Source organism: Ptychodera flava, chromosome 7 (genome assembly GCF_041260155.1).
Source record: "Ptychodera flava strain L36383 chromosome 7, AS_Pfla_20210202, whole genome shotgun sequence".
In the NCBI taxonomy this organism is placed as follows: Eukaryota; Metazoa; Hemichordata; class Enteropneusta; family Ptychoderidae; genus Ptychodera; species Ptychodera flava.
Window position 1 is genome coordinate 34,952,842 of NC_091934.1, and position 23,813 is coordinate 34,976,654.

Here is a 23,813-nt window from a genome sequence, read left to right on the forward strand (position 1 = left end):
GTATTATGTCTAGGTAAATAATTGGTAGAATTTAGATTAGTTTTGACAGTAATTTGCGACATATGGGTATGGGGTAAGTTATGGCCCTATTTCATGAAAACTATAGAAGATATTGCACATACAATATGCTATTTTCAAGAAGAATAAATCACCTTTCTAATGATACCCCATAAGCCAGGTCATGTTAAACAGTAAGCTCAGCAGATGACGTACATGAAGACAGGTTTGACAAAAATCCATGTGGGTCACAAAATCGTGATTTTGCGGTACCCTTCAAAACATGACCGTATTTTGTCTGTTAAAATCCTATTTTTTATTCTAGGGATCCCAAGGCTTCTGAAAAATACAGTCCTGTGGGTGGGGGGGAGGTGCACGTAGACGTCCCCTCTAGCCCACGGCCTAATAGATTGTTAGTAATGCTTGCTGTATAAGTAAGACAAGGAGGCATAGACAATTTTCCAAATACGTCTTATCAAATTATTTATAAAAGAATATTTAAAAAGTAAATTATAAAAATAGACAGTCATCAACAATCTATTTACTTTACGGAGAAAATGGCAATATGACTATGTGGGCGCGTTTTAACGTCTTCTTTTTTAAGGCTGTGCATTAGTTCATTGCATAACAATAAAATGCCCATTCACGATATACCAATGTAGCAAAACTTGCAATGCAATTTTAGTGAGTAGAGACAATAACGCATTGTAAATACCCAATTTTGACATTTATTTCTCCTTCAGCACATTGCAATTAGTAAATAACATCCATAAATCTGTTTGATTTGCTTCATTGGGAGGAAACAATAGTTATCGTATTTTCTTCCGGTAAAAAATACTGAATTACCAGAAAAAATCGATTTAAAGTTATCCAATTCTATGACGTCATAATTTTTTCTAAACACTTATGCATTTTAGAAAGACCAGTATCTCAGCTTTCTAAAACCATAAGGTATATGGCATTTCAAGCCAGTTTACTTCATCAAGGAAAGAATGTTGTACCCCTACCCCTAGCTTTTGCACACCCCATACAGATACACGCAATTCAAAATTGACTCCAGAGAAGTAGTGCATAGTTAAATATCTGATGTTAACACTTTTTTTCTTGTTTAATATGTCGGAATAAATAATTTAAACACAAAAAGTTGTCAAAATTTTGCTTAATAAAAAGTAAATCACAATTGTTACATGGTATTTTGGGTAAAATATTTCAAAATTGTCTAAAAATTTCAATTAAAGTCGGCCTATTCTATGTACACAAATCAATTTTGCTAAAGTTGGTATTCATCAGAAAGAGCAGTAGCTGAGCTTCCAAAAATGTAAGGTTTGTGCTATTTCATGCTGGTTTACTCAGTTTAGGGGAGGATATAGTACCCCTACCCCGACCCATTTTTCCGCCATTTTTTTACGGTACATACAAATCAAAAACCAGTGCAGACAGGCAGTGCATCCCAAAATATCCAATGTTAACATCTTTTTTCTAGTTTAGCAGATCCCAAAGAACAAAAAAATACCCATGTAGTAGGTTTATGGGGGGTGGGTGCACGGTGGGCCCCTCCAGCCCACGGACTATTACATATAATTCCAAAGTACACAAAGACATGTGTAATGAGTCAATTAATTGTTAATTTGCATATCTAATACATTTTCATAAATGGGTGATTAATCATGAAATACAGACTCAAATTTGATGACACTTGGAACAGATGTTGATATATCTGAACTGTAATAGTATTCAAGACTTTAGCAGTATCATATCCATTAATTAGTTATTTGCATATATTTACAAAATTTCATAATTAAGGTGATATGTTTTGAAAGTCAGCAGCAATTTCATCAAACATGGTACATATATTGATCTCTTAGTGCTGTATTAGAGTGCAAAGATATTTAGAAGTGTCATATCAATTAATTGCTAATTTGCATATTTGATAAGTATTTTTAATTAGGGTGAATTCTAGAAATGCTTTGGGAAATTTTAAGGAAACCTTGTACAGATGTTAAGCACATAGTGCTATAATAGTGTGCAAAGACATTTGGCAGTATTATGTCAATTAACGGCTAATTTGCGTGTTCGATAAACTTTCATAATTAGTGTGATGTCTAGAAATACTGTAGCAAATTTGATGAAACTCGTCACACTTATTGATCTCACAGTGTTGTAATAGCCTGCAAAGACCAAGCGCTGATTTGCATATTCAATGAATTTTCATAATAAGGGGTATATGTCCAGAAATACTGCATCATATTTATTACAAATTGGTACTGATTTTGATCTCGCAATGTCGTGATAGCAAGCCAAAATAGTTAGCACCATTATGTCACTTAATTGCTAATTTACATATTAACGAATTTTCGTAATGAGGGTGATTTGTCAAGAAATACTTAGTTAAGTTCGAGAAACTTGGTACAGATAGCGTGAAACGACATGCCGCAGTATCATGTTAGTTAATTCCTGGTTTGAATATTAAGTAAATTGTCGTATTAGAGTGATATATCCAGAAATACTTGGTACAAATGTTGATCTCACAGTACTGTCATAGAATGATGAGACATTTGGCATGTGTATTTGCATTTTTGTATTTAGGGTGAATGTCCAGAAGCACTTCATCAAATTTTATGAAATATCGTATGCAGATAATTATCTCATAGAATTATAATAGATGTAAACACATTTAGTAATATCCTGTCGATAAATTACTAATTGCCTTATTTAATGGCCTTTTGTAAAATGTCAAGTGCCATTTCTCAGACATGTCTGGACCTGTTGTTTGCAGATCTGTTGAATTTTGACATTTCAAGAGCCAGCAAATGACAAACCTAATTTTGCCTGACTTGTATAAGGACATAACCCTATGCCATGCATACCAATGTCTACTTGTTTACAGTACAATCCAGTACGGGTATTAGTCACAGATAGTTATTTGGTACCCCCATTCTTTTGTCATGTGGATCATCTGATTTCAATTTAGTTACTATTACTGACAAAGCCAAAATTACAAGCGGCGACTATGTCCTTCTCAATTATTTGTTTCGTTGGCTAAGATATAATACGGTGTTTGCAGCTCCGGGGCCTGTAATAGGTCACAATAAAAACGAAAAAAGAGTAAGAGTTCACGATAACTTAACTTATTTTATTGTCATTGCTATTTTAAGCTCTACAAGCTTTTTTGAATAAAGAATAGAGGAATTAAAGGTTTCTTTCCTTCATTTAGGAATATAGTGTCATGTGGGACTAGTGTCAGCTAGTGTTTACAGGAATGGATATCTTTCTATACGAATTGTGATCACTATTTGCAATGCAGCAACATAAACAGCTTTGGCATGACCTTTTTAGTAAACAGAAAATAAACTTTGAGAATAATGGCTACTATGCGGTGTTATAGGGAAACTGTACGAAGCCCAACATGATGTTAAAGCATGTGGGCTGCATAGAGCATGACCGATGACCTTCATTTTACTGTCAAAGTTTATATCATCGCAGGACATAGGGCCGGGGATGAAAATGTGCAACGATATATCCGGCACTGAAATACGAGATGGAAGTAGTAGAGCTTATTGAAGCTCAAAAGGGCCACGACGACAGTTCCATGTGTGCGTTTTGTGAACCTTTACATTTAATTGGTAAACATGTTGATAATCCACTTATTAGTATCGCAAATGTCAACATCTCGCCAATACTTCAACCGAATTCTGATCTTTTGACGATTGGAACTAATTTGAATTGGAAAATTGGATGGTAAAATATTTCAAATTAATCAAAACTGTCAGGTGCCCTATGGCTAAAGGTTGCAATATTTCAAAGTACCCATAACAACAAGTGCATCGGGAAAAAAAACAAAAACAACTAGATAAGCTTCGTTTGCTGATTAAATCAACATGAATACAATATCCAATTATTGCAAATTAGTTCCAATCATGTTATAGTAACATTGTTAGAGAAAACAAATTTATCGCCCTGACAAGCAATATTCGCCTTGATGGCAAGCTCTGCGACGAACTCAGCAAACCGCCAATTCGCACAAATTTCTCTAGCCAAAGTGCCCCGACGCCGCCACAGAATACACGTGCATTGTTATTTCAATGGTCGAGATTTGAGGTGAAAACATACTTGTCCACGTCAAATACGACTACAACCGAACCTGCATGAAATTATTTTTCGCTGCTGCAAGGGTCAATAAGCCACATAGAAGTAATTAGTTCCGAATGAGAAGTGGAGGGGATTAAGTTTCCCTTCTCCTTACCATGTAAACGATAAACCTTCCACTCCAATCACATCCGGAATTCACGCAACGGGTGGGTAAATTCCTCATTTCCCGCCCGATTGCAAAGTCGGGATTAATCTGAAAAGTTATAAACAAACAAAACAAAACTGAAATGCAGAATACCTGTTTGATAAGAAAATAGTTTTTTGCATAACCCAGAACTTTAATCAGTTTCGAGAATTGGCCTAAAATCATTGTGAGAAAGAAAAGGAGGTCAAATCTTCTGTACATTACATTTTTGCACGAAGACTCATCTTCGCTTGCCAAGGCCTGCTGTTCGGGCAGCTGGATGCTTCCCGAAATCAGGCCTTGGCCGATCGAACCCACAGATCATGGTTTTTAAAGCGAAACATGGTTTACAAATGTACCTCGATCCAAACGATCGTCAAGTCCTCCGCAAACTTTGTTTAGAATGCAAAGTAAGTGACTGGGAAACGTTGATGTGAAGATTGTTCGTTGATCTACGTCGCAGTTGCACACTCTGCACTTTGCCGGCGGCATCTCGGATTTCTCTGTTTATGTGACGCGTGCTGTGATTGGTCCGCCTGATTTTCAAGTTCTATCAGATTTCCTTCGCACAGTATATCAGCGTGATCACGCACGGCGTAGTTAGTGGAAGACTCCTGTCTGGCTAACGAGCCGTGCGAGCGGACGATGACGAAGACTACACTCGAAATTCGATATCGTTTCACTTGCAAAATTAGGACTAACGATTGCTAAAATCCTAAAACCTGTAATAAGGCTGGAAAAGATTTGGTTTTTTTAACTATCTTTCCACCGGCACCGTAATAGGCAGATCTAATGAAAATACTACCAACTGCATTTAAATGGATATAAAATTATTATCTTACTGTGTCAATTCGCAGGATACTTTCTTCCGAAGATGGGTCTTCTGTAGAACAGATTGGACAGCCATAACTACCACTTTCCCTTTGTGAAGAGACTTAAATAGCCATAACAGTTATAATGTCATCGTTTGTGAGTTCCCCATAGATAAATATTTTATCATCGATAAGGCTAGCGAACGATTGAACAAACAACTATTAAAGCTCCATAAGCTGTATCTTTTGGCTATTTTTTCAGAACTTTGGTTTGTGGTTTCCCTACACTTTCTGCATTGAATCCATAAACTGTAATTTAATGCCAGGTACTTAGCATATAAACACAACCTATATGAGTATAATCTGCATTGTTATAGTCGAAAATTGTATTCAAGTCCGGACTAGAATTCATTTGTAAACAATAAACAATGATCAGTCGAAATTTCAGCATGACAAACGGATTAGGGTCAGACACGGCAGTTGATATACAGAAGCAGAATACTGAAAAACTTGCCACAAACAGCTTATGTCCCTTTAAGTTTGCCTGTAAATTTTCACCATCGGGCAATAATTTGGTTCAGTTTTTGTATTATGAGAGGAATGATAAAACATGATTTGACAAAGGTGTTTATTTTCGACGTGTGCAGGTACCCCCGAGTGGATTTGAATTATAATTGTTTCATACGCCCACGCACAAAAATGCCCGTAACAAATTGGGATTTTATTAAAAAAAACTTGGTGATTTAACAACAGGATCAATGTCTCCAAGCTGACCTTCAACGTTCATTGTGTGGCAAGATTATAGAAAAGCCGAGTGAAATTACAAAATCTATACGATATATAGAGGAAAGCCAACGAGTGAAAGTGAAAATCAACGAGTTGCATGTTAATTTAGACCTTTCCTCCTGCCCTAGCCCATGTTTAATAAACTTCCATGACCAACACGTCCTCATTTATTCCCTTAGTAAAACAATGAAAGCTGCTGTTAATGAACTCATTAAATTCTTACCTAATCATATCATCGATGCACGTCTTGCAAAATCGATGACCACATAAATTTTGCTTTGGCTCTCGGAGAATCAAGAGACAAAATGTACAATTAAATTTTTCAGATATCATATCAAATGCTAATTTCGAATAACCAGGCATGTTTAATTCCTCTCTTATTAAAGTACATGTCCTAAGGGATATCCTTCGTATAAGATTTTCCTTATCTTTAGTTCCTATTGGAATGTCTTCATACATGAGTTCTTGAAGTCGACATGGCAGTATGATGGTTGGTTTATCTATTCGTTTGTTTCAACGATGCTGTTGGATGCATCGTTATACACCTTAGAAAGAGAGAAAGAGAAAAATGTGGATTATATAAAGAGAGACTTCTTCTAAGTAAATATTATTTGCACGGGAAAGGTAAACTTGTATTAGCTGTGTCAATTTGAAAAAGTATACAATCTACTTCATCATCTGTCTCTTTTGACTCAGTTCTTTATAGCCCTCTCCTATTAGTTCAAGATGGCGGAGGTTAGTCACATGACAGAACATGCTACAACAAATATGGCTGCTATCATGAAAACGCCGGTCAAAATTCGACTGGATCAGAATTATGTTCGAACACTGGTATCCGTACCAAACACATTGGCACACCAGACGGGAAACATAAACTGAAAGGATTAATCCAGAAATACGGGGAAATAGAGGTGATTGAAGGCTGGCTGTGATATCGCAGCATGCAGCAGTACTTGTATCGAACGCGCTAGGGTCATTGAGGTCATCGCCGACTGTGGCGTGACCCAAATGACCCGAGCACGTTCGATACACGCCACAAGTACTGCTGCGATATCACAGCTAATATTGAAAGCAAACTTTGTTGGAACTGTGAACGATGATTGATTTCGATGGATAGAATGGTGTCTTAATTTCGTGAAAAATGGCAGGCATCATGCCGACGTTCTAAAAGTATCAAGAGGTTAGTCTCGCATGCCAGACCTCGAAACCTGCATGCGACGCGAGCGGCGAAGCTGCGAGCAGCGCGAATAACCGCAGGTTACGAGGTCTGGCAAGAACCAACTGCTCAGGAATGTGATGACGTCAAAAGTGGGCTGTCTTTCCTATGCTAATAAGTATAACTTTGGACCACCGCGTACAGACGGAGACGGCCATAACGCATTTTCACTGTACTTGTCCACCACGTTTCACATATCTGCGCCGAAAAAACACTCAAGCAAAAATCTACGGCGAGAATTTATTTGTGAGGCCATTTACCACCAGCTCATCGGCAGTTGAATGGGGCCAAAATCTGAGCTTCGTTTGAACGGAGCAAAATGAAAAAGCAAACTCCATAGAGGATGTCGACGATCAACAAAATGCAATCGCAAGCATTGAAGCAAGGCCGGAGCAATCTTAAAATTAGAGATTGGCCATATCTTGTCGGCAAATTCACGGAAACGTCGTCTCCTTCCAGATAATCTGTCATGGCTACCTCCTGCTTCGGTTTCAGGCTGTCCATCACCACTTTCTTCAACGGCATAGATCATTTTTGCAGATTTTTTTCATCATGGTTACTGGGGATAGCGTAACCGTGATTTCATGAAGCCGTACTGTCTGAGGTCAACGTAAGGCAGTTTACTTCGAATGAAACATTTCTGGATGAATGACACAATCATTCAGTCAAATTCAAAAGGCTATTTTTAGACGCTCCACCTACATTTATGAATAAACAACAGATGTACTCTTTCATCCAGCCGATTTTCGAAGCATTCTATTTGACAGTATATATAGCACGTCGGTTCTAGCCAGACCTCGTAACCTGCGGTTACTCGCTGCTCGCGGCTTCGCCACTCGCGCCGCACGCAGGTTTCGAGGTTGGCATGCGAGACTATCAAGAGGTGTGCTAAATCACAGTGGCTTAATCATGGAGGTAAAAAGTCTTTCTTTCTACCTCCACGGCTTTGTGGTACAAACAAGAAGTTGGTGTCAAGTGAGCTTGAAAGTGCGAAACCCACAAGAACATGGAGAAAAAGTTACAAGTGTTACTTTCATCCAATCACAGCTTGTTTTATTTTAACCCAATAGCGTCCATGTTTACATTTGCCGGTACCTGACCCTATATTTCCCCACACCCTCTACCGGGGAAATGGGTCAGGGAACCAGACTACTCTCCTATTTGTTTTGTACACTGATCCCCCTTTTCAACCTTGTAAGAAACCACTTATCAAATCACCATGCTTTTCCCGATGACAACAGATTATACAAGGAAGCTATGACCGATCAAATTAAGCCAACCAGGGAATCTATACAAAACTGTATCACTGATATCAAGCAGTGGATGACATCGAATTAACTCCACTTAAATGACAGAAAACGAGAAGCCATACTAAGGGACTGGTCAGTTTCTTCGGCCTGGGGGGGGGGGCCGGTGGATTATTTTTTGCCGACGTCAAAAAGTGGCTGACCCCCCCTATTCCAAATTTTGAAAACAGGGTGACCCCCCCTATTCCAAATTTCAAAAACAGGGTGACCCCCCCCCCGGCGCCGACATAGGTAAAACAAAAGGTGGACATAAATTATATATATATATATATATATATATATATATATATATATATATATATATATAATATATATATATATATATATTATATTTTACATTTTACATATATTCATATTTTAAATAGTCATTCTATGTTTTAATGAAATTGTTGACATGTCAGTTGTAAGATAGGAATTTCAAAGTGTCAATCTTAAAGTTTGAATACAGTACATTTTGAATGAGCTGTGAATGTATTTCACACTTTCTATGCTTAACCAGATGTCCTGAACTGTTGTACAGAAATGGATGACAATCATTAATATCAAAGAGGAAAAAGCAGTGAATCAAAAACTTTGATGGGTGTTAAGACTTGCCAACCATCCAATTCAATCTCCTGAGGAGCCATAGAGAGCTTTCTTAGCCAAATCTGATGTGTACAGTGTCTGAGAGGACCTTCTCTTGTAACATTGAAACCATAAAAGTACAGCTAATAATGACAAAAACTGCCTTTTTTAACTGTTATTTTGTTCATAAAAAAGCATCTTTCTACAGAAAACCTGTGACAAAAAGGAAAATAATTGCATAAATGAGAAGGAAAGATATCTTGTCATTTTTCTATCCCTAAAATAAGTCACTGTATCAAATATATATTGTGAAATATTTGTGCATGTTGCTTTCTCATACTGAATTCTCATAGAGAGAACAGAAAAGTGTCAGGAATTTGTCATCCTTTTCATATGAAATGCAGATTTCATAATGGTACACTTTCACTTAGCAAACATCAAGATATCTCTGATTTATTAAAGTATTGCGCCCGAAGGGCGCGCCGAAAAATATGAAACATCCTGATATCTCTGATATATATGCCTTGTATAATAAAGTCATGCACCTGAAGGGCATGCTGAAAAATGTCTGATATATTAAAGTAATGAGCTTGAAGAGCACGCTGAAAAATATTGAACATACAGATATCTCTGATGTATGTATGCTTGATATGTTAAAGTTGGGCATGCTGAAAAATATGACTGATTATTAAAGTTACGCGCCGAAGGGCGCGCCGAAAAATACAACTGAATGATGAAATTTGTGGCTGACACTAGCATTTTAGGCAATGATTAGCCTGTTTCAAAATTCAAAAACACACTGACCCCCCCTATTGGGCATTTCAAAAACATGGTGACCCCCCCTATCACCAAAGTCAAAAACAGGGTGACCCCCCCCCATGAATCCACCGGCCCCCCCCCAGGCTGAAGAAACTGACCCAGTCCCTAATGTCATCACCCAGACAACCTGCGAAATCATCTCCTCCTTCGTCCATAAATATGCATCTTTTGATATAATTTTCGACTCATGTATCAAAACTTAGAAGTCACTGTCGACTCTAGCTTATAGTATTTGCAAAGCTATATATACAACTTATTATGAGTCACCCGGCCTCTCTCCACAAGCTACACATTCCCACGGCACTTGAGCTGTCTCATTTAGACTATTGTAGCCTAAATGTATGCTTTCTGGTTGCCCTAAACTGCCGACAGATAAGCTGCAAAGAGCTCAGAATGTTGCCGCTCATCTCGTCCTCAAGTATGATCATGTCCAAACCCTGGTACAAAATTTCAGTAGTTACCTCAAAGTTCTCGCATTCAGTGCAAAGCTGCATCTATCTGCTTCGATTCAGTTGTGGGAATTGAAGTACAAAATCTCTCTCGTCTTCTCCATCAATATATTCCGAGAAGAAAACGCCGCTCTTCCTCGGATTCTCGTCTCTTTAGTGTTCCAAGAGTTTCCACAGAGACTTTTGGTGAGAGATCTTCTTCTTACATTAGCCCTACGTTGTAGAAAAACGTTCCGTCAATTCAAGTCTGGTCTGTCTCTGAACTGATATATTATTCATAAGATGACATCATCGTATAAGGCAAATTGGGAGGAGTTACCTCTCGATCCCTAAAGATATGTGCATAAAACTCACATGGCGTTGTTGATAACATGTCAAGTGCGATCACTCCCACCAAAGTCAGCACGACCTCTGTTCATCTACTGGATACACTATATACAGGGAACGTGAATTAAACATTGCCTTCCATTACGCAGGTCGATATACTTTCTGATCGCTGATGTACAAAGCTTTCAGTCCTCTTTCAACCACAGTCCCTCCACAGGGGATGGTAGCCGTGGTTCACTTTCAGGCTTGTTCCTTCATATTATAAGAGTAATATGTTGGGGAGATTTTAATCAGTACTGTTTTGTCTGAAGTGATGAAATTAGAACACTGTGGGGCGACTTCGTACGTCAGTGATTTACCGATTTACCGCTGCCAGTTGGTGTGCAGACGAACACATATTTTCCCTGAATATAACTTTCGACAACGTTTCTCTGGTAATCTCGCATGATTTGCGATGGTCAACCGATCAGTCTTAAAACGCGGTCGATGTGCGAACTTTATGCCATAATTGCTAAGCGTGTACCGTACTCGATGTCGAAGTGGATGCGTTCTTCTTATCGGCCAGAATAATTCGGGCAGGGCTGTCAATCATTTTTATTTGATTTACGTCACTATATTTACAGTCGGTCAAGCCGCCGGTACTGTGTAAGGAGTCCAAGTCGAAGACTTGGTTAATAAGGTCGGTAAGTTTTTAAAAAATAAAATAATTTGTAGCAGTTTGTCTTGTGTCTCTCCTGTTTCGTACAAAGCTATTTGGAATTTGGCAGCCAAGGCCAGGTTTTCCAAGCGATTGAACACGTTACCTTTGAGTCTGCGCAGCAGTGAGTTAGTTTCGGCCGGATTCCGTGAGAATAATAGAATTTATTACACCTCACTCATTCAGCGTGCACTGCCATTGGTTAAACACGACTCACGTGACATGTAAAAGAACGTGATGATGCCCTCTGCGAACTTGATGATGCCCTCTGCATTTGATATTACATGGATGACGTCAGTTTACTTACTGCGCAACCTTTCTGCGCGTAACAAATTGTCGTTCGCTTGTAGGCCTACTTGCAGTCGGCAGCTATGGCTGCGAAACGTCATGCAGAGCTGTCACCGGCACAGTTAGACGATATTTTGATGCAAGTAAACATCAAACGAACGAAAATAGCAACACGGAATGCAATTTCTGTGTTCAGCGACTATGCAAGCAACAAATTTGGATACGCCACCGATGAGATCGGCAAACTTTCAGCGGCAACCTGAGACTTGGCACTGACAACATTTTACGCTGAGGTCCGGGCTCATGCAGAAAGGCGAACTGTACTCGAAGAAGTTTGTTCGGTGTAATAAAAATAATAACACATGAGAGCTAGGGCAAGATCACGATTTTTTGCCTGCCCTCGGGCTGGTGGTCATGATCGAAATATTGATGATGCCCTCGCCGTATTATTTAACTCACACCCCCAATGACCTGAGATCAGATTTCTCACACGAGTTGGGGATATTTTGTCTCACGCAGGCTCGTGTGAGACAAAATATCACCAACTCGTGTGAGAAATGTGATCCCAGGTCCTTGGTGTGTGAGATTCTTTTTCTCACATGACCACGAAAGGCAGTAAATTCACAATAGGAAACATTGAATGTTTAACTGTATCAGCGACTATCCTACTTTGCGGGCCATACATCTATCCGTCGCGAGTTCCACTGCCGATACTTCAACTACTGCTACGGACGAGATGTCCAACAGAAAAAAAAAAATTGGCCAAGGTGCCTATGTTCACCTGTTATTTGGAAAATTCGGCCGTTTTTTGTGCTAGTCTGTCACCAACAACGTACAACATCATCCGAATTCTGGCTTCACTGCTAGAATATATACTTATATCTTTAGGCGACTGAGGAAGAGACCGCTCTGGTTTTGAAACGTTGGGACAAAGGGTGACGGTTGTCGAAGACACATCTGACTACGCCCACGTCTCGCCATGGCTTACTTTAAAATTAACAACTCGTTTGTTAATTTTCACACTAACAGCCAAAATACAACTCAGACACAAAACACACCAAAGCACATACAAGACGAGATGGGTGATGTGTGAAGCCACTTTCCCTTTATTCCATTAAAATAATAACAAGAGTCTTATTCATAGGCATACTAACAGTTATGTGTGGTTCGATACACAGCGGCCGCCGTGACATGCATAGAAAATGCATAGCACGGCAGCCGCTGTGTATCGAACCACACGTAACCGTGCATACGATGCATGTGTACAAAGATAGCTTCGACAGATGGCAGGCCTTGACTCGTAATGTTAGTTTCGGACAGAGTCACTGAACCGACATCGACAAACATTAAACCCATCGAAATGTAACAAAAATAACCGTATGTATCCTCCCAATCTCATTAAATACAGTGTATTCGTGTAGTACTTTCTTTGATTCAACCTCTGAGAACTTCACCAATAGTTAATCACAGTCCTTTCCCGGATGTTCTGAGACGTGTTTATAAGATTTTGTCAAATTGGCCAATCTGTGATTTGATTTTAGTTTTAATTAAAATATTTCGCATGAAAATGCAAGTTTTATTTGATTCCTGAGAGGGTTTGCTCGATGTTGATACCATCTATCGTTCAAAGTTCTCACCATATCAATCATTTATGATGTCCACCTTAAAATTTAAAAAGAACAATAACAACGTGAACAATAGCCACTTGCCATTCCCTAATACCCGTTCATGAATGTACATAAAGAGGAGATGGTACTTCCTTTGAGTATGCATGGCAAACAATTTTTCGTGAATATAAAGCGATGTAAGAATTTATTGTACTTGCGCAGAGAGAATTAGGAATAAAATAAAGTGTTCATCATTTAGTACATACAGGCTTGTGCAAGGGAAGAGAGTATAATTATTCTAGTGAAACATGCAAATAGACGAAGCTTAAGCTCAATTATTTTCAAAATTGATTTTGCCAAGTAATTTATGAATAATTTATTTAGGTTTAGGGCATTTAGGCAAAGTAATTACAATGGCAGTGAGTTGTTCAAATTCGGTGCATGTAAAGGACCGTGGTAGTAACTGCATGTCATTTTGTTTCCATGATTTCATTCAAAATGAATGACTGACGGTAAAAATCAGATCGATTGACACCCCTGTTGATTCTACAATCTCAATTTTTTCGAAAAAGAATTTAAAATAGTTCTATTATAGCTCTAACTTCCGACTGATATTGCATCGGAAATTCTCCGATTTCAATCAACTCGACCGGATAAAGAGACAATCATAAATATTATTACTTGAAGTTCGTAAACATATTTCGATGTATCAGAAAGTATATGCGGTCGAAAAACCTACCATACGCTTACGAAGAGCCACGGTCTTCGACAAAAGGCAGGTGTAGGCTTTAAAGAATGTAAATAAGAAGGTAAACTCTCTGATTGTATAAACTAACCTACCTTATTATGTTATTGTATGTTCATCCCTTGTCGATTGAAATGGTCTGACTCTACCTCCGTCTTTGTCGATCGACCTATCAAGCACATTTTGGACAATCCACCATAGAATTTCCTTGTGATTTTCTAGTATCATACACATTGTATTATACTGTTTTTCATAGGTTCACTAAGGAAAATAGTTGTGTCCTGATGAAGTCCAAATTATGGTTAGGCCAGGAAGAAAAAATAAATTGTTCATCGGAATAGACGCTTCTACTTTGGCATATTTGGAATTTTTTTTTGATCGCGGCAAATTCTTACTTCCGCATTACAAATATTTTTAGTACTGCCGCTGGTGGCGCCCTACACTTTGTCGGGTTTTTGCGGGGATTTTGAATGAGACTTCCAACGTGTTTGGACTTTAATAGTTGACCGCCAACACGTTGTTGTGACGTCTGAATTTGGCGAATCACGGCGCAAAGTGGGTCGATTTGGCCATAAATTCCCTCGTTTTGTAACGATTAGTACATGTCACATCATGAGTATTAATTTGATCGCCAACATTCGACCGTGATGGCCAACAGTTAGTTCCAAAGACGCTATTCAGTGTTTGTCCTGATATTACGTTCGGCGATTTGTTCAACACGATCGTGACAGCAGATGGACGGTGCATCCGATTGAATGAAAATTGCATCGAAAGTATAAAAATTTACGGCAATGACAAAACACATGGTTGCGTCGATGTTAAAGTATCATTTGAAGCTTGTGTTTCTATTGTGGAGTACAAGACATGTTTTTGAATGATGACTATATCAGTACAGTGTTGTTAGACCATTGTGTAAAATGTGTAGAGACAGTGGTAAAGAGGCCAAAACATGGGGCCAAGTAAAATGGAAAAACTCAGATGCTATTAAATTATTATTAGATGCTATTAAACTCAGATTATTATTAGATGCTATTAAAGGACATACTGAATTGTTGGATTTCAGTGATTTGCTGTACATTTCAGTTTTATTCTGAGAGAATGTTGAAATACTCAGAATATGTTTTGCAAACACTATGTTATTGTTGGGAAATATAGTATTGAATTCAGTTACCAGTATCAGTGTTTCTTGTCTGAGATATTTCTGTTAAAAAGGGAAACAATTATCTTGCCTTGTCTGCATCTGTGCAAAAGTGCCAGAGAACCGCGTTTACCTTCGGCCTAAAAAATGAAAAAAAAATGTGTCGCTCGCTGCTCCTGGAACTTGGTCCAAAAAATCCGTTGAACAAGATTTTTTTTTCTCTGGCCTTAGACGGGAATATTTCCTCTTGGAACCCAGAGGGTGGTTTAAAGGTATTCAAAAGGACCAGCAGGATAGATCATGGTGCCATCCGGCAGTCCAGGATTGTGAAGCCAGTATTTGACTGGGAGAAATTGGAATTATTACAAAAGAGCATTGAGGAATCAAGCCAATATTTGACAACTACTCAACAATTGTCTTGGGAACAGCTTCTGATGAAATTGAAAGATCCACATGCGTACAACGAGGTGATGCCAATATGGCCATTTGTAGTACTTCAGAAATATCAGCAAGTGGAACAAGAATCACCTGCAACAACAGATGAAGAAATGGCTGCTATGGCAGACCTGCTACAGAAAGAGAGAGTGTGTTCTGAGGTAATTTGGTTAACTGTTTATCTTAATTTTAACAAGTCATAATGTGACAGAGTTCATTCAGATACTACTAATTCACCAACTTTTGAACCGTTTTTGTCAATAAAGTAATCATTACAAGTCAGCCAGTTTGAATTAAACCTATCAAGTAAAATGATAATTGAAAGGTGACCCATGTTTTATGAATGTACAAATACAATCGTCAGTGATTTTGTTTCCACTTTGTCTCATACAATTACGTATGGTATATACACAATACATTTTCGTCAGCAATTTTTCAGCAGAAAAGATTGAGCACCAAATTTGTCAAACACACACACAGGCCTGGAACAAAATCCATCATAGCTGATATGCCTTGAAAACAGTAAATGTACTAGGCCGCTTTATTTCATTTTTATACTTGCCTAGAGAATAACGTGGTCGTGCCTCTGACTTCCCATAGTGACTATACTTAACAGAGTTCTCAAAAAGTGATAAGGGCAAAGTGCCATGATGTCAGTTTTTAGCTACTATAGACTATTGTTACGTGCTAGAAAACGAAAAAAAGGTGAACCCAGCAGTTTCTGTGTAAAACGAAATTTATTACGAAATAAAACTAATACTAAGTCAGGGATAGAATACAAACTGTAAAAGTGTACAGACTACTTATCTCAGCTGGGACGACAAAGCTCCAGTCTCAGAGTTGTAACAGTCAGTCGGATGAATGGACAGGTTTGAAGTTGCACAAAGTCCACAGTATGAATCCAGCGTGGCAGTGAAGGTCTGTCTGTCTGTCTGTCTGTCTGTCTGTCTGTCTGTCTGTCTGTCTGTCTGTCTGTCTGTATGTCTGTCTGTCTGTCTGTCTGTCTGTCTGTCTGCATGTCCGTTTGTGAGGCGTCCGTCTACTCAAATATCTTGAGAACCGCAGTACTTACTGATTTGATAAATGTTTTTTAGATGAAAAATATGATTTTGAGAATTTTTTTTAATTTTTTGATATTTTGAAAATATCCAAAATTAGTGCCAAATAAGGCGTTTTTGGTGAAAAATCTTCTTCTTCATAACCGCTGGTCAGACAGCTTTGTTATTTTGTATACAGGTCCCTAGGGATAACCCAACTTAGATTGTTCAAATTGTGATGAAATGTGCAAATCTGTATTTTTAAGGAATTTTTTGTCATTTTTGGTCAAAACTTTATTTCCGCTCGTCTGACAGCTTTGATATTTGGTATACAGGTTCCTACAGATGAACTAAATATAATATATTGAATATATGACGAAATCTGCAATTTTGTATTTTTGGTGCAATTTTGTTCATTTTTGGTCAAAAAATGTGTTTCTCAAAAACTACTTGTCTGATGCCTTTGATATTTGGTATACAGGTTCCTAGGGGTTATCTTAGTGTGATATATTGAAATTTGACGGAATCTTCAATTTTTGTATATTTGGGTCATTTTTTGCCATTTGTGGTCAAAATATTTGTTTTTCAAAAGTTACTCATCCGATAGCTTTGATATTGGTATGCAGGTTCCTAGGCCTTATCTAAATGTAATATATTGCAATTATGATGAAATCTTCAATTTAGTATTTTTACAGCTAATTTTGCCATTTTGGTCAGGCCATCCTGAAATGAGATATCAAAGATATCCACCTTCTCCACCAATACATGTGTCACAAAAAGTTATTCTCTACATAACACAGCAGAGCTCTGTCGACTGTAGGTTCGCTTGTTTTTCAAAACTGCTGGTCAGACAGCTTTAATATTTGGTTTACAGGTCCCTAGCATGACCTTAGTGAGATAATTTCATACTGTCAGGAAATACTTAGTTTTGTATCCATGTCTATAGTAGCTTCAGGGACTTTTGCCCTATGTTTGTAGACTTTTGATCAGATTCAAACTCAAAGTAAAGTAGCCAGTAACCTAGCGAAGACATCACAGTCACAACCCCTCCCCTTATAAACATTAATGATATTGCTAATATTCAGAATATTTTTTTTATTTCTGCCTTAATTTGCACTCATTAAACGGCAAGCATTTAGTAAGCTATCTAAGCAAGGTCAATTTGTATTCACAGGGAAATACACAAGGAAATACAAAATAAACACAAAAGACAACAGACAAGGGTGTCCAACTGAACATCGATGTCATGGTTGCAGCATTTGTCAAAAGGAAGCTAGTTGTTGGGAAGGTTCAGGTTCTTCAAGGAGCAGATATCACATATACGCCATATATTGGTCAACTGCATGGAATATGGAAACAACATGGAGATGTGTGTACTTTGCCTATTGTACATGTCATTTCCACATTTAACTTTTAAAAAAGTGGCAGAATACCATCGTATGCAAAAGAAGAAATAAACGTACAATATCTCACTGACATGTCAACGCTGATTAGGAGATCATTATCTGATGTGTTTATTATATTATTATGTAATACGCTGTTCAAAACTGCTAACATCGTAACAAATTTTACAATGTTCTGGTGGCGTGCAGAAGAATTGTTTCAGTACTTCAAAACATGTCGCCAAATATTTCTGATATAATACACATACCGAAGTCCCTTTCAAGTGCCTTGACATGTAAGAAGGAAATTACTCAACCAATATCATGACCTCATGTATAGTCGGCTGCATTTATGAAAAAAAGGACCTTACCCTAAAAAATTGCTACAAAAGGTTTCTCAACGGTTTTTCATAGAGTCAAATGTGCTTAATATGATACTAAAAGTCACCAAAATCTGACCACGGAAACGTGTCATTTTCAAGATGGCGTCCAAAATGGCCGCATTTTAAAGAGCGGTAGGATATATCGCGTCTCGATTCCCGCAATATCAAGCAAAGTTCACGGTGCGCTATGTCGCCCTAATATTTCTTGTGTGCATCACACCCGGAATGTGCTGCTTCAGAGATGTATTTCATCATGTACCCCAACTTATTTACACCAAGAGGTGAGTTACCGACCCACACTTTATCTGTGTATCAAAATTCGGTCTTCGGTCTTTGAAACAAAGTGGACTGTTTCGGTTTTTCTCGAGGGTCTATGGTTTAGATAGGTACGTTCAAATGCACCGATCGGGCAATTTTCGAAAATGCTGGTTTAGGGGCCCGTTTTACCACCGCTATCAGTGCTAAAACAGTATTTTAGCATCGATGGAATGAGCTCTCGTCCAATCAGAATGGCGCATGGTAGCATGATATAATATAATCACTGATTTTGTTTGGATTTAAACGCTAAAAATAAATTATTATTATTATTACTATTATTGTACTTGGGCCTCAGCCCAAGTACATTTGTTTTCATTCCGTGGGAAAAAACTCTGTAAGGTATAACCATTTCTGGCTGAGAAAAGGGAGGCCAAAATGTCTTGGTTTCATCTTTCTTAATGGCGTAATGATGTTAACAGAATGGAAGTGCTGCTCTCAGCCAGTCTTGAATAAGTGAGATGTGAATATTAATGCTTCTCTATCTGAGTTTTTGCCACAAAATCTTCTGAATATAATCAAAATGTGCATCGAAATGCAACAATTAATGCACCCTCCGTTTCCTAGGCGATGGCGCGACCCTTGCTACACCCACTGGACGAGCCAAAGTGGGAGGGTAATTTCAGTTTGGTCGAACAAGAGGGCTCGAGACCAGAATTTAACATTTAAACTTGAAACATGTTTAATCGCTGACAAGATGTGGACTAGTGTTAATCAAAGTAAAAGTGTGAAAAGGAAAGGTTTTATATCCCGGACACAATGAAAAACATTACGACTGGAAACTGTACCCCCAGTTGAGAATAGTAATGCCCACAGCGATGGAGAACACTTATCCTTGAGCTGAGAAAACCAGACCATCATTTCGAAATAGAGCTGCAGATTCGAGAAGCTCGTTCAAAATAGCTAGGTACACCCCATAAAGGGGTGGTTTCGAGTTTTGAGGGCAAATTTCGCCTCCTTCATATAGAAATCGTACGTTTGTTTTCCAGGAGAACACACCATTTGACACAAAATTGCATGTAAAGGGGTAGCCAGTAAGCACATGGTCAAATCTGGCAAAAGAAACAATATGAAATGTTGGGTAAAGCCAGTCCAAAATAAACTGATTTGAACTTTTGTGTTTTGTAATTTATACCACTGCAGTAACATTACCTTTTTTGACAACATCACACAATGTAATACGTTTTGAAACTGAATACTCTGACGTATTCTGTGTCTCCTTTGCTAAAAAATACGGTTATGCCGATTACCATGTAAGGAGATGTTGACGTCAAGACAGATTTGTGGTGCGTTTGGTCCTGCATGGTGGTGCATGAAGTTTTGTCAAGGTAGCTTGTGTATTTATTCCTAAATGGGAGAGATTAGGGTCGATCTACGAAGGCCGAAGAATGTTATGATACTCTAAGCGAGCTGAACTCTAACGCGAATGGTTGGATAATTTGGAGGATGTCTAGAATGATCTCATCTCATTAAGATTATTTGGCGGTCAGTATTGAATTTCAACTGCGTCACAAGTTTGCAAAATGAGTATTCCGTCGAACGGTCAACGAACAATATTTTAGAAATCTGGAGACATGGCACATCGCATTTTTATTTTAGTATTTTATATTTTACAAAAGATTTAAGAAGCAATGATTTTGTCGAAAATTCTGAAAAAAATATAGGAAGATTTGATCGCGAACACATTTTCACTTGGGGTCAACTAGCCCTGCGTACGATGCTGTGTGTTCCGCTACAGCTAATCGCCCGGCTCACCACAGCCCTGCAAAGACCCGTACGTAGGGTCGGTGACTTCAAATCCATTTTGGGACTTGACGTAAAAAGCCAAATTACTGCCGAAATTCAGCGTTCTTGGGCCCAAGTCGTATCCCAGCCTACCTCAGCTACTCGATCGCTTCCAAAAATGACAGTCTTTTATTCACTTCTCGTAAATAACCGTCGATGTCGGCAACTCTCTCGCTAGCCCTGCGTACGATGCTGTGTGTTAGCTGTACCACATAGCATCGTACGCAGGGCTAGGGTCAACATGGGGTCGCAGCCATGTTGCCTCAAACTTATTTCTGTCTGCACTCAAAACTCAAAAATGTCGGATATGAACCTGAAAAATCGATGCAATTTTGTCAAACTTCGGCGAAATTTCAGCCTATAGACAAAATTTCATCTAGGTAAGGTAAATTTACTGAAATTTGATCGACAAATAATCCTGAGCTTGAACGTGACAGCTCGCCTTCTCCGGGAAGTCAAGCATATAGCTGCCATACACAGTTGCCCATATGGCCAGGTTTATGAGATTGTTTTCAAGCGACGGCGGCAGACCGTACGGGGCTCTGGATATGAACCTTCCGCCGTTGTAGCTGTATAACTGTTGCTTTGTTTTTAGTGCCAACGGACGAAGTCCTGGGGAGTTAAAGGTTTGGTCATGTCAGTCCGTCCGTCCGTCTGTTCACGCAGATATCTCAGCATACCTCCGGTCAATTTCTTTCAAACTTTGCACAAGAATAGTACCCAACCCCATACAGATGCAAGTCGATTTGTTTCACAATGCGATCGAATTTGGCCGTGTTAGAGGACTTTTTAGTTTACACCTCCATAGACTCCCATGTATAAGGCCAAGAAAATAAAAATTTAGTTTCTCATCGTATTCATATTGCCTCAATGCAGTGACACAGTTTTTTGTCCCCACGGATAAAGTCCAGGGGGCTTATAGATTGGGTCATATCCGTCCGTGAGTCCATCAGATGAGTCCATAGGTTCACGCAGATATCTCAGACATTTTGACAAAATATCATGTGACCTTTGTGACCTTTGACCTCAAATATACATTATTGTCCATAACTCAGTAACCACAAGTGCTAAACCTTTCATACTTGGTATGATGGGACACCTTATGACGCCACATATTGTACCCCATTAATTATGCGCATATCTAATTTTGAGCGAGCCAATAGAGCTAGAGGTCTGATTTGGTATATAGGGATAAGTTAACAATATAATTTGTTTGACAAAACGTCACGTGACCTCAATGACCTTTGACCTCATATATACATATTTGTCCACAACTCAGTAACCACAAGTGAAACACCTTCATATTGGTATGATAGGACACCTTATGACACCATATATTGTACCTCATTAATTATGCGCATATCTTATTTTGAGCGAGCCAATAGAGCTAGAGGTCTGATTTTTGGTATATAGGAATAACTTAGCAATACAATTATTATGACAAAATGTGACGTGACCTCAATGACCTTTGACCTCAAATATATATATGTGTCCACAACTCAGTAACCACAAGTGCTACATCCTTCATATTTGGTATGATAAGACACCTTATGACACCACATATTGTACCTCATTAATTATGTGCATATCTAATTCTGAGCAAGCCAATAGAGCTGGATGTCCGATTTTTGGTATATAGGGATAACTATAGGGTAGAAATCTAAATATGCCCATCTAAATATTAGACATCTACCATCGAGAACAAAAGAAATTTGCTGTAATTTGAATATTTAAGGAGTTTAAGCAATTTCCACTCTAAATAAAGAACCCCTGCCTCAAACTCCACAAAAGTTGCTAGACATATTTTGCCGTTGTCATGCCATTGCTTCGTTTAATAACCAGTTAATCAAATGCCTAATTGACAGGAGGAAATTCAAGACCATATTTGAATAGTAGTATATATTGTCCTCAAAATTACTCTATCACGGCCAAAGTACTCATTGCCTTCAGCAATACTGCCTTGTTATTATTATTATTATTATTATTATTATTATTATTATTATTATTATTATTATTTAAACATATGTGTGATGTTACATACGTAACCTATATGTGTGCGCTTGAAATCATGTGTGTGTGTGTTATAATGGCACGGAGCCATGCAAAAATTTCGCGTCGGCGGGGAGGGAGTTGAAAAATTCGGACATGAGGAAGGGGCCACTGAAAATATCTGAATGCCCGAGGTTTCTTCACGGGCGTAGACAATTACTATTTTTACCGGTATGGGCCACAGTCACTTGTGTTTTATAGGGTCTACGCCGAACACCTGACCACCTGACTATCGTAACGACGAATTAGGTTTTTACACTTCCCTATTTCACAATGCCGGGCTCACAATTTGATAAGGTTTCACTTCAGATTTCAACGTTCTTTTATGTACTAGCAAATATTCAAACAACACAGTTATTTCGAAGGCAAGTGAACTCGGCTGAGTAAAATCATGTTCATAGCAGAGAATACAGGTAGCTGCGATATCGCAGCGGTAGGCCTACCTGTGGCGTGTATCGAACGCGCTCGGGTCATTGGGGTCATTGGGGTCATGGCGATGACCCCAATGACCTGAGCGCGTTCGATACACGCCACAAGTACCGCTGCGATATCACAGCTAAGAATACAGGCCGGGAATACAGGCTATTGCACAAATGCTATGCATCTTTCACTCATTATAATTACAATAGTCCTTCCACTAAGTGCAACAAAATATCAGTTTGACATAAAACAAATCTTACCCTGCCAAATGTCCGCCAAAGCATTGAAACCCGAGCAGTTCAAAGCCTGTTGCTACGACGCTGTTCAACTGGGTGTGACTGCACTATTGCTGCAGTTGCTATGCGCGCGATGACCCCTGCGCACAATTACTGAAGAAGACAAAGCAGGTATTTAGTGTGCTGGTGGTGGCGCTCGGATACGGATAGTAGGGATTACCAATGGGAAAGCTTTGCTCTCATTTTCGACGATACCGGGTGAGAAATGTGGTACTCACAAACATATGGTGAGAATAATGTGGCAACCTGATTCTCATCTGTGTCGGTCACAGGCGCTTGGCACATTGCTGGGATAATAATCGTATTTAATATGTAGAATGTCTATATACGACTTGATTATTCAATAAAAGAATCACCGTACGTGATATTAGTTTAGGCCTATAGGCCTACATGTTGACTGGCATTATATCTATGGCTGCCTGGCTCGGGCGCGGCGAACGCACTGCTTAATCATCAATGTGTAGAATGTCTAAATGACTTAATTATTTAACAAATAACAATGGTACGTGATATCACTGTGCACTGTACATCTGGTACATGTCGGCTAGCTTAACTGCGAGGCTGTAGAGCTCTTCAGGCTTGAGCCCGGCTTGGGCCCGTTGTCCACTGCTGCACTGGACAACGGGCCCAAGCCGGGCCCAAGCCCTGAAGAGCTCTACAGCCGCTCGGTTAAGCTAGCCGACATG

General features: G+C 38.8%; 1 protein-coding gene across 2 annotated transcripts in view; it reads right to left on the reverse strand.

The window, feature by feature from the left end:
* The window catches only part of LOC139137398 (TNF receptor-associated factor 2-like), a 29,731-nt gene extending 6,553 nt beyond the window's left edge, over positions 1–23,178 (reverse strand). The window contains exons 1-5 of one of the 2 annotated variants that reach the window (XM_070705453.1): positions 23,092–23,178; positions 10,236–10,436; positions 6,092–6,413; positions 5,113–5,191; positions 4,241–4,339 (exon numbers count right to left, since the gene is read on the reverse strand). In XM_070705453.1, the coding sequence (XP_070561554.1) occupies positions 4,241–4,339; positions 5,113–5,191; positions 6,092–6,327 (414 nt within the window). In that variant the 5' untranslated portion in view covers positions 6,328–6,413; positions 10,236–10,436; positions 23,092–23,178. Of the gene's footprint in view, positions 1–4,240; positions 4,340–5,112; positions 5,192–6,091; positions 6,414–10,235; positions 10,648–23,091 lie in introns of those variants that run through there. The other variant, XM_070705452.1, reaches the window with a different exon arrangement.
* Between the last annotated feature and the right edge of the window lie 635 nt (positions 23,179–23,813).